Below are 12,379 nucleotides of genomic sequence, written 5' to 3' on the forward strand. Positions count from 1 at the left end.
TGAAAATATCACAGGCTTCTAAGCAAGATGGACTTGAGTTTGAATCTCAGCTCTACCGTTTCTTAGCCATGTGGCCTTAGGTAAGATAAGTCATCTATATAAACCAAAGGCATCTCATCTAAAAATGAGAAGGGTGGGCTGGATGTCCAAGGATGCTCTCAGATCTCTCACATCTGAAGATTCTGAAGTCGCAGACCTTCCCTTGCTGGCTGGTACCCAACTTTGGTGTTCTTGGAAGGAAAATCTTTGCACTCAAGTGGTCCTGCTCAAATCAACAGGCTGTGGCAGACCTGCGTGAGCATGAGGGCCCTGGAGGTGCCCTCCAGCTACCCCTCACCCCTGTAATCAGCCTGCCCTGTCACCGTAAGCCGGCAGCCCTCCACCACCATTCCCCTTGTAATCCCACTGGCTTCTGCCTGTGAATGCTCTTCCCCACTTTTGTTTATCACCGGCAAAGCATTTTTTAATCAAAACAATTAAATATGCTAAATCTTCCTCAATTAGTAATGCATTAACGATTAAAAGTACTCAAACAGAAGTGGCAGGAGAAGCCCCGGGCTCAGTGCTGAGTGTTGGTGCTCGCAGCCTCACAGCGTCCCGCCTCCCAGGCCCTCCCAGCTCAGGAGTGATTCAGAGATCCAGGCACAGGGGTGGGGGCAGCGGGTAGTGGCACAGAGGGGCCTGGAGACGGACAAATCCAGCCCCTCTCTCCATAAATAGGAAAACTGCAGTCCAGTGTGACCACAGGAGTTTTCTCAACTCATACAGCATGCCTGGGCCTGGGATTTGTTTAGTTCTGCTTTTTAAAACCAGAACATGGGTCCACAGTGAAGGTGTACAACACGATGATTGATATACATATACAAAGGGAAATGATGACTACAAGTGAAGCTAGTTAGCCTATCTTCTCACACAGTTCCCTTTTCCGATGTCTATGGGAATCTACGTTCTTTACAAGTGTTCAGTACTCCCCATGATATGATGAACTGTCTTCATCAGGCTGCACATCAAAAGTCTCTTCTTATTCATCTTACAAAACTGCAACTTTGTCCTGTTTGACCAGCATCACCCCCCACGCCCCCTCACCTCTGCACCCCTGGCAACTGCCTTTCTAGTCTTTGCTCCCATATATTTAGTTGGCATTTTTAGAGGCTACATATAAGTGAGATCCCGCCATTTTCTCCTTTTTGTGTCTGGTTTACTTCATGCCAGCATGATGTCCTCCAGGTTCATCCATGCTCTCGTAAATGGCAGGATCTCTCTTTTTTAAGGCTGAATAATCATATATATAGATAGATAGATATAGATATATCTATATATATATCATATATAATAACCTTATACACATAATAGTCACATACATACACACACACACTATAACCTCTTCATCCATTTATCCAAGTGACTGGAATTTGAATTCAGGATTCCTGACTTCTGAGATTTTTTTCTGTCAGGAGCCTGTGCCACAGGACTGCTGGTATATATTTATTCGCTCACTTGTTTCATTCATCAATCACTTATTCTGAAAATGGTTACTGAGCGCCTCCTCCACAGGAGACACTGTGCTGCCATGCTGACAAGAAAGTAGTGAATAAAGAACAAATCTTTGACCTCACAGAGTTTGTAGTTTGACAGTGACACAGACTAGTAACTTGGTTACTTGATACTTCTTTGAAAATATTAGATCTAATCCATAGCTCAATTGAATAAACAATGAAAATTATTTTTCCCTTGTGGTTGCCATAATAATACAGGGCTGGTAATAATTATTGTATAATTGCAGTTAAAAGTAACTCACACCAGTCAGAATGGCAAAAATTAACAAGACAGGGAACAACAAGTGTTGGAGAAGATGTGGAGAAAGGGGAATCCTCTTACACTGTTGGTGGCAATGTAAGTTGGTGCAGCCACTCCAGAAAACAGTATGGAGGTTCCTTAAAACATTAAAAATAGAGTAGCCTATGACCCAGCAATTGCACTACTAGGTACTTACCCCAAAGATACAGATGTAGTGATTCCGAAGAGGTACCTATTCATAGGAACAATGTCCACAAGAGCCATACTGTGGAAGAAGCCAAGATGTTCTTCAACAGATGAATGGGTAAAGAAGATGTGGTATATAGATACATGGAATATCTTTCATCCATCAGAAATGGTGACTACTTAACCATTTACATTGACATGGATGGAACTGGAGGGCATTATGCTGAGCAAAATAAGTAAATCAGAGAAAGACGATAATCATATGGTATCACCCATGTGTAGAATATAAGAAACGGTGCAGAAGACCATAAGGGAAGCGAGGGAAAACTAGATGGGAGGAAATCAGAGAGGGAGACAAACCTTGGGAGACTCTGAAACATGGGAAACAAATGGAGTTGCCGAAGGGGAGGTGGGTGGGAGATGCAGTAACTGGGTGATGGGCATTAAGGAGAGCACGTGATGTGATGAGCACTGGGTGTTTATGCAACTGATGAATTGTTGAACACTGCATCTGAAACTAATGATGTACGATGTGTTCACTAATTGAATTTAAATTAAAAAAAATAATGACATTTCAAAAAATACAAACCCCTTCAGAAAACCTTCAGAAAACCCGAGCTGCAGATAAAGCTGGACTCTGTAGCAATGGTCAGTACCCTGCCCTAGTTGACTTTTCTAGCCTTACCTTGCCAGCCCAGTGAAGGGCTGGAAGCCCAGCTCTGTTCACTTACAGAGTGAGGGATTGTGACAAAATGACTTTACTGCTTTGAGAATTATGCTCCTCATCTACAAGATTCAGGTTCCTCCAAGGGCCCCCAGATGTAGACAAATATGGGGACTGCTAATGCGGGACTCAGTTATTATTATGGGGCCAGAAGGCAGGCAGACTGCCCATGGAGACCCCGTCATATAACAACACTCTGGCCTTTCTGGGGTACAAAGAGAACCTGGGCAAAAAAGAATTGTGCAAATATGATTGTTCATGTCTGCACAAAACACATTGGTAGCTCTGAGGAAAGAAGGAAGTATTCTGATCCAAATCTGCATCATGCAGAACATATTTGAACTAGAGCTTGAGTAGACCTTGGAACAATGGAAAAAAGGGAGAAAGGAAGGGGTACTGTATGCAAAATGGCAGAGTGAAGATGGTGCCAGTCACAGGCCAGGTTCTGTGTGAGGAGTATATGGAGATGGATGAGGCAGAACCCCTGCCACAAGGAGCCTCAAGGAGAATGTGCAAAGGAAAGGAAACCAAGCTTTTGAGCAACCAGTATGTGCAGTATACGTTCCTTCTCATTTCGAGAATTATTTGGGTTTGAACCTCATACAAGAGACTATTGAAATTGAAATTGGGTTAAAGGACTGGGATCTCAACCTAGATCTGTTGGACTCCAAAATTAAAGCACGCTATAACTGCTATGAGGGAGTTGTTCTATAGTCACTGTCTTTTTTGGATTTTTTTTTGGCAGAGTTATCAAAATAGATTTTATTTCTTTTTAATTGTGTTACATTAGTCACTGCACAGTACATCACTAGTGTTTGACATAATGTTCCATAATTCATTGTTTGCGTATAACACCCAGTGCCCCATGCAATCCATGCCCTCCTTAATACCCATCAGCAGGCTCACCCATCACCACCCCCACCAAAACAAAACAAAACAAAAACAAAAACAAAAAAAAAACCTTCAGTTTGATTCCTGGAGTCCATAGTTTCTCATGCTTCATCTCCCATTAGAAGGGAAAAATGAAGGGGGAGAATTAGGAGTGGGAGATGAACCACATTCGCGGTCTTAAAGCATCTCAGCATTTTGTGTCTCTGTCTCCCTGTTGCAGATCTTACCATCACAGATATCAAGACATGCTTTGGAGGTTTTGTGGGCATTGAATATGACTATTCAGACCGTTTAAGCATTGGAGGGCAGTTATCAGGGGGCCACTGTAGAAAATTCGGAGAAGGCAATGAGAGTAAGTATTGAGTACTGGGTCTCCCACAGAGAAGATAGATTTTCCTGGACATACACTCAGGGCACGGACATGATTTTCCCCCTCAGCTGATTCCATTTCAGTCAATGGTTGTGCTGTCTAGGTACTAAATACCCAAACCAATGACTGATTGTGGCTCTACTTTGAATGCACTATGGGCTAAGGTCATCTTAGAAAGATGTGATTTTAGAAAGTGCTCCCTTCTAGATTTTGAGCACTAGATAAAGATCAAAGAAAGACCTGGGATAAAAGGAATGTGTAAAAAAAAAAAAATGTGTAGACAGAAGCTGGGTAGTTGACTATCGAGATGAAGGCCTCTCAGTTTATAGTCCAGAGGGAGGAGACAAGTCTTCTGAGAGAGAAGAACATAGTTACCAAGATCAAGGAACAATTATTAGAGAAAGACTGCGCACAGATATTTTGTGGCATTTCCTGAACAAGTTAGTGTGAGTATTTATGCATGCATTCATTCATCAAATGTGCGGGGTATTTTTCTTTCAGGTGGGAGATACTGAGGGTACAGGGATGATGAAACAGTTTACAATATAGTGGATGAAGTAGACATAAAATTGGTTCAAGTTACTCCCATTGTGTTAGACTACTCATGCCCCAGGGCCTTAAGTTAAATGATTTCTTCTCTGTGACGTTCTTCCCTCCTCTCGCCATTTACCTCCAAATATTCATCACTTTTCTAGACAACTCACCTTTCACCCTGACCACCTTCCTTCCTCTACTGTAGATCTTTCTCCATGCCCCTTCTGAGCCCCACAGAGATACCTGTTGCCGCACCTATGATAATCATTATTTTTTGTTAGTACCAATGATATATTTTTTAAAAGATTTTATTTATTTATTTGACATACAGAGATCACAAGTAGGCAGAGAGGCAAGCAGAGAGAGAGGAGGAAGCAGGCTCCCTGCCGAGCAGAGAGCCCAATGCCGGGCTCGATCCCAGGACCCTGGGATCACGACCTGAGCCGAAGGCAGAGGCTTTAACCCACTGAGCCACCCAGGCGCCCCCCACAATGATATTTAATTGAGCCTAGTAGACAGGTAGTAAGCACAGGGCATCTGAATGAATAAATGCATGCATGAATGAATCCTCCACATTCCCATCCTCTCCCTCTGCCATGCTGGTCAGGGCTGGGCTTTCATCCCAGTATCTGTTCTAGATCAGAGGATGAGTCTATTCCTAGGCTCTGGTCCCTCTCTTCTGCTTTGTCCTGAGTTAACTGAGCAAGGTAGAAGTGTGGGAGACAGCTCTAAGGGGAGTGCAGGAACTCTGTCCCAGATCTCATTAGTGGGGCTTGCCAACCAGTCCTTTGGCTTTTTGGAAAATGAACTAATGCAGTTCTCTTCTTTGATGGCAGTAAACAACTTGAAGGCCATGGGTGTGGAAGACATCATTTCTCGGGTGCGAGGTGGCAGTTCTGGCTGGGGCGGTGGCTTGTCTGAAAACAGTAGCACCATTACATATCGTTCCTGGGGGAGGTCATTAAAGTATAATCCTGTTGTTATTGATTTTGAGGTAAGTCTTTTCGCACTTGAAGAAACTCTACGTCCATGAGGAATGAAAGTGAAGCAGACCAGATCATTTCATATTTCTTATTATGAGCCCATCAAAGAACAAGATTAAATGTAACAGCACAGTGATCTGGTGGCCTTCCCCACGCCTGACTGTAGGGAGTGCGTGACTTCAAACCCCGGGGCCACAGGACCGCTGGGAGCAGAAGCTTAATATCTGGGCAGAGCCTAGTTTTACACCAGTAGTCCCAGAATTTCTTCAGGATTAGGCCACATGAAAAAATGGGAACTTGTATTTATACAGAAAAGACTTTAAAATCACATTTGTTCAGGTAGGGGTTCACAAATTTTTCTGTAAAGGAGCTGATAGTAAATATTTTTGGCTTTGTGGGCCACATACAATCTCTATCATACAAATTCCCCTCCTTCTTTTTTACAAACTTTTACAAATGAAATAATCATCCTTAGCTCACAGGCCATACAAGAATGAGCTGTGCTCCCCAGCTGTCTTTGCTGTCTTTGCTCTAAGGGATCCCATCTCCTCATCACAATGAACCTCTGGTCCAGATGTGAGTCTTCCCATGGAAAGGATTAGGGACCTGAGGTTTTAAGATACCAGTGAGCCATTTATAGTCACAGGGCTCATGTGTAGCTGCCTGGATTTCAGGCCTTCAGACCTCACAATCTGTTCTCACACCCCTCTACCCTAGCACTTTTTTTTAAAGCCATGGTTCTCAAGTATGGGGGGGTACTTCACTCCCCAGGGGAAATATGGCATCATCTGGAGAGGTTCTTGGTTGTCACAGCTAGGAAGGCGCTATTGGCATCTACTAAGTAGAGACCAGGGATGATGCTAAACATCTCTCAACGCACAGGACAGACCCCACAACAAAGAAATGTCTGAAGTTGAGAAACCCTGCCTTAAATCCCTAACTTCACAAAGGCAGTGAGAGTGTACTCAAAGTGCAAAGGAAACAGACTCTTCCACCAGTTGTCAAACTATTTCTGTTCCTAGGCAAGGGTAGTCCATTAAGGAAAGAATTGTATTTTGGGGCTTTAAAACAAAATATTATTGTTTTCTTGCCCATTTTCTCTTGTCTCTTGTCCTTTTTCTGAGTATATTTAAAATCCAAGGTATAGATACATTCCTCTTCTTAAAATATATATCAAGAGTTGAACCTAAAAGTCTGTTATAATACCCTACTCTCCATGAAGAAAGAGGTCAGATGGATTAACCCTGATTTCATTTCTTCTCCAATAAGTAAGGGACTATTTTCACGCACCTGTAATTCACATAGGGTCTGAAAATTGCTATCATCAAGCTATTAGTCATTTGGGTAAAAAGTGTAAAATTGATATCAGGGGCAATATATAAACTTTCATGGGCAAAAGTTGAATTCTGTGTTTTCCTTGAGCAAAGCCTCCAAGGGGAAGTCTGATATTAATGATTTGGAGAAGCCCAAATATTGTCTTTGGGGAAAAGGGCCTACATTTGGGATGAGAAAGACATAATTTGGATCATGGCTCGCCACCTTTTCAGTGTATAACCTTGGACATAAAGTTACTTTATTTTCTGAGCCCTAGTTCCCTATTCTACAACATGGGGATAATAAAATGTTACATCACAAGGTTAGGGAAAGAGTAGTGTGTACTTAGTGAGTGTCAATTGAAGAGATATGTTGATGGAAACTAAGGAAGCTGGACAGATACCATAGCCGGTAAATGGCAGAGCCCAACTTGAGCTGTGTCCAATAGATGCTAATACCCATGGTCTCTTCACATCACAGGCTGTCCCCTGAACAGTTTGGATTTGATGCATTAAGGTGGTAATAGATTACAGAGCAGGAAGGTGACACAGCTCAAGCTGTGTTTTTAAAAAAGGATGCTTACAGATATATGAAGGATGCATTGAAGGGCTGGGGGGAGAGAAAGAGACAGAGACAAACAATGGGCAAGGAGTCCAGCCAGGGTTATTTGGAACCTGACACTCAGAGTGGAGACAATAGCTTACTCACTTGCATGGCCCTTTAGCTTAGTACTACTGGGTTTTGGCAAGTCCTTAGACTGAGTGAATATGGAGATCATGTTATGTTTTGATGTTGTGCTATGTTATATATTATTATGTGTTAGGTTATATTGAGTTGCTCATATCATACCACATGCCTTCTCTGAATCTGTGTTCTTATCTATAAAATGGGAACAAAACCATGGCCAATATCTTTTCAAGCTCTAAGATTCTTTTTCTCCATCCTTCCTCCCTCCTTTAAGTTCCTACCTGCCGTTCCTAAGGAATGCTTCCTTCCCATTTCCCGTGGATTCTGGGAGTGAGGAGTAAGAGGCAGGGGACTGAGTGCTGAGCCCTACTAGAAGGTCACAGGGAAGTTGCCCAATGGTCCTACCTTCCCTGGAGTTAAGAATTATCTGTAATGAGGGTCAGAGAGCAGCACATCCTGCACTAACTTCCTAATAACAGGGCCAAATTTTCTGAGCTTCCAGTAAGTGGTCATCTGCCCTTGGCTAGCAGCCCAGCCAGTTCTGAAATGACATGGCTTGCGACCTCTGCTGCAACCTGTGACCACAAGCCAAGGTCACGGGTCTTTCTGTACGCATTTCCAGGAACCCACTCGAGGCTAGTGCCATGTGCCCTCTATTGACTCTTGATTCCAGAGAAGAGAGATTGCCCAAGTGTGGCTCAGTCTTATCTCTGAATTGCCCTGTGACCTTGGCAAATCACTCCCATCTCAGGGTTTTGGGTTACAGTTCTATAAAATAAGAAATCAGTAAAGGAGCTTTCAGTGTATAACTGTGAGTTAAAATATAGCCTTAAAATCATGCCAAAGACAACCCTATAAAGGATTTTGTCTCCCCACCTCCATCATCACATCTAACGAATAAAAATGGTGCTTTACTTTATATTGTTCTTCCCTTCTGCAATGTTTTCTCATTCATTACTTCTTTAGATCCTCATAAGAATTCCAGGAAGTAGGTTATTGTTCCCATCTTATAGAAAATGAGGCTGAGGTTTAGAGATAGACAGGAAAGACCACATAACTAGGATGGGAGCAGCGTTTTTTAAACTTTTACTCTGTGATAGTAAAAGTAAGGCAAGAGGATTGTTCTCATTTTAGAGACAAAGAAGGCAGGCTCCCGTGTAACCAGACAGATCGCATAGCTGGGACTCGTAGGGCTGAGACTCGAAGCCGGATTTTCTGGTTCCAGATTCATGGCTCTCTACCACATTTACTGTTTTCCATCCTGGGATCAATTTCGCCCCACAGGGGACAAATGGCGATGTCAGGAGGTAGTTTCTGTTTTCACAACCAGAAGTTATTACCAGAATCCAGTGGGTAGAGGCCTGGGATATTTCTAAACATCCTATGATGTTTGGGACTGCCCTCCCCCAGGGCAGCCGGAAATGCAGTCCTGCTGAGGTTGGGAAACCCTGGGTTATAGTCATTCCTGGAACAGGGTGGTGGTGGCCTCAAATGCAAATGACCCCCTCCTGCCCACATCTCTCCAAGCTGATACCAATAGGAGAAGTGTTCAGCACTGCCCCCACAGCTACCTATCACGGACTTTAATTTAAATTCTTGCTTTGAAAGTTAGCAATCAAGAAAAAAAAAACCACATAAATACACATAATACTTTACCCTCTCTCTGCCTCCTAAAAGTGCGGGAGGGGGGCTGAAGAGTTGGCGTAGATTGCTACAGAGCTCTCTTCCTCTGGGATTGGGGGACCACAGCTTTCAGAGCTAAGCAGGCTCATGTCCAGAGCAGCTCTTACACTTAATTATGTGATCCTGAGTGAGTCACTTGAACACTCGGAGTCTCTGGAGTTAGGTGGTAATGAGGATCCAATGCAGTGGGGTAGAGCTGAGTGTCTAGTTCGGTGCCTGGCACATAGCAGGCCTTCCAGGGGCTTGATGGCCAGTGGCTGGGCTCTGGGAAGCTGGAGGCCCAGGGAGAGGCTCTCTGTTCTTTTTGCACCCACAGATGCAGCCCATCCATGAGGTGCTGAGGCACACTACCCTGGGGCCCCTGGAGACCAAACGCCGGAACTTGCAGCTAGCTTTGGACCAGTACATGATGGAATTCAACGCCTGCCGCTGTGGGCCCTGCTTCAATAATGGGGAGCCCATCCTCCAGGGCACCAGCTGCAAGTGCCAATGCCCCATGGGTCGCAAGGGCTCTGCCTGTGAGAAAATGGAGGAAGAGGGTAAGGCCCATGCATCCTCAGTTGCAAACCTGGCCCAGCTCAGGGGGGCCAGCACAGAAAAGACCTTGGGGTTCCCAGCCTCTTTTTTTCTGTGACCTCTTGCTTTATGGCTGACTCCTCCTCCCCTCTTTAATGGTTCCTCTGCTTTCTTCCTGCTACCAAGACCCTCTCTCAGATGAGATCTGTTGTTTGCCAAGGTGTGTATGGACAGTAGGATTCATTTCTGGAGGGATGTATTAGTTTCCTAGGGTTGCTGTAACAAATTACCACAGATTGTGTGGCTTGAAACAACAGAAATTTACTGTCTGAAACTTCTGGAAGTTAGAAGTTGAAACTTCAGGTATATTGGCTGCTTTCCTCCAGGGGCTCTGAAGGTACTTCTATTCTAGGCTTTTCTCCTAGCTTCTGGTGGTGGTTGACCATCCCTGGCAGGCCTTGGCTTGGAGATGTGCCATCCCAATCTCTGCCCCATCGTCACACAGTGTTCTCCACTATCCATCTGTGTTTTCTCTTCTTAAAAAAAGCAAGTCATTGGATCAGGACCCACCCTACTCCATCATGACCTCATTTTAAGATGATATAAACTGCAAAGGCCCTATTTCCAAATAAGGTCACATTTACAGGGGATGGGTATTTGGACTTGAACCTACCTTTGGGGGCACACAATCCAACTCATGACAAGAGTTAAATAGTTGGCATTAAAGTACTCAGAACTACGGCCAAAACTCAAAAGGGCTGGAGCAAGACGGGTTTCAAAGTACTGTGGTATAGCATGAACTGACTGGTCCCGGGGAGGAAAGCCCTCAAACAAGGATTAGGAATCCATATCCTTCACAGATGAACAAGTCTGAGGACTTAGATGTGCGTTGCAACCACTTCACTAACTTCCTGTGAGACACCGGTAAACCATTTCTTTTTTTCTGGGGCTCATCTCACTCATTTAAATTTCCTTGGAGCTTCAAGAATCTCTACTCCAAGAATTTAGCTCAAATCCCTAAGCTTTCAATTTTCTGCCCATACAAAGCTACCTATGCCGTGCATGGAATGATGACGAAAACACATGGGTTGCCCAACTAATACATAGATCCATCTCCACTGGCAAGCGCAATGAAGATAATGTAAAGGAAAAAAAGAAAGTCTGGATAGGTATATTTAAGGTACTACTCTTAGGTCCATAAGAGAAACTGTTGATGCCCATAGTAGATGGGGTGGGAGCCTTGTTTTAAAATGAGGCGATGATGGGTTATAATTTCCTCACTGGGGGCGTAGTTCTCAATGGGAAGCAAGATGGCATAGCTCTGTTGGCAGATAGGCCTTTGAATACCAATGTTGCCAACTTTCATCCCAGAATTCCCTGAAAAGTGGGGAGAGTATCAGCACCTTCCTCACAGGCTGTGTTGACGTGACACTAACACACGTGGCAAATAATAATGATCTATTATAATACGTAAGAGGAAGAGACCACTCCACCAAGAGAGGGTCTGTCTTGGTTTGATGCCTTGCCTAAAACCCTCCTTTGCTGGTTGAAGGGATTAATTAATTAATTAAATCCCGGAAGAGCTGCCTTGTCTCTTGTAGGAGGAATTCTGAGAATGGTGAGCCAAGATGGTGAGTGAATCCCAGGGTCCTTATGAAGGAGAGTGCAGAGATAAAAAACAAGTAGGCTCATTACCAGGGCAAAGACTGGCACAGTTCCCTCATGGAAACTGAACAAAGGCACTGCATAATGGACGGGTAAATGGGGAAAAAAACAAAGAAACTTCTCAGGGCTGACAGATACCAGTTCCTGGGTCCTGGGATTTCTTAACTTTTCAGGCAAAGTGTGGGCTGGGTTTCAGCCTTCATTCTCCCCATTGGCCAGGCAGCTTTTCCAGAGGGACCACAGGTCAGTGGACAGAAAGAATACCATCCTTATTCTGAGCCAACACTATCTCAATACTCCCTGGGCATAAACTCCTATGTTCCCTCAAAAATCTTATAAGTACCATTATTAGCCCCAATTCACAGATGAGAAGTTGGGGTAGGAGGAAGGAGACATACTTTGCTCAAAGCCATCCAGCTGGCGACTGTCAGAGGCAGGATTTGGACCCAGGGGGTTGGACCCATGCCAGGACCCAAGCTCTTATCCTACATTCTACTGATGTACATTGTAAGAGTCGGGAAGTTTCGGAGATGGGGGCAGAGGGCCTGAGATGATTGCATTGACTATTATTTTGGGGAGAGAGAAGGGAAGCTATGTTTGGGGAGAGAGAAGGGAAGCTATGTCCTAGAACATGGTTATCAGTCGATCCTGACTCAAAGAGTCCTGCCTTACTAATTACAGTTACAGCATGGGCCCGCAGTCCCAGTGACTTGCTTGGATTCCTTGGATCCCTGTCTGAGACCACAGAGATAAGGGAATAGGGAATGGGGGTTACCTAGTTATGCCTCTTCAGTGGTTCAGTGCTGGGCTCAGTTGTGGCCATGCTGAGTCATATGTACACACCATGGGCCCTGGGGAAGGTGGACATGATGCCAAAGATCTGGGGGGCTGATGGCAGGGCACAGAGGACGGGTCCTTCTCCTCACAGCCCATTTCTCCTGAAGACTACTTTCAGTCAATTGCAGGCAGCACACAGGTATCCCATCAACCTTGTTACAAGCCCCGTGTGGACATCAGGTAGCCTTGGGG

The 12,379-nt window shown here is 44.4% G+C and overlaps 1 protein-coding gene across 1 annotated transcript in view; it reads left to right on the forward strand.

Moving 5' to 3' along the window:
- The window catches only part of C8A (complement C8 alpha chain), a 66,640-nt gene that overhangs the window by 51,468 nt on the left and 2,793 nt on the right, over positions 1-12,379 (forward strand). Inside the window, exons 8-10 of the mRNA XM_059137464.1 lie at positions 3,819-3,950; positions 5,339-5,496; positions 9,486-9,708. Of these exons, the coding sequence (XP_058993447.1) occupies positions 3,819-3,950; positions 5,339-5,496; positions 9,486-9,708 (513 nt within the window). The remainder of the gene's footprint in view (positions 1-3,818; positions 3,951-5,338; positions 5,497-9,485; positions 9,709-12,379) is intronic.

This window comes from Mustela lutreola, chromosome 10, assembly GCF_030435805.1.
Source record: "Mustela lutreola isolate mMusLut2 chromosome 10, mMusLut2.pri, whole genome shotgun sequence".
In the NCBI taxonomy this organism is placed as follows: Eukaryota; Metazoa; Chordata; class Mammalia; order Carnivora; family Mustelidae; genus Mustela; species Mustela lutreola.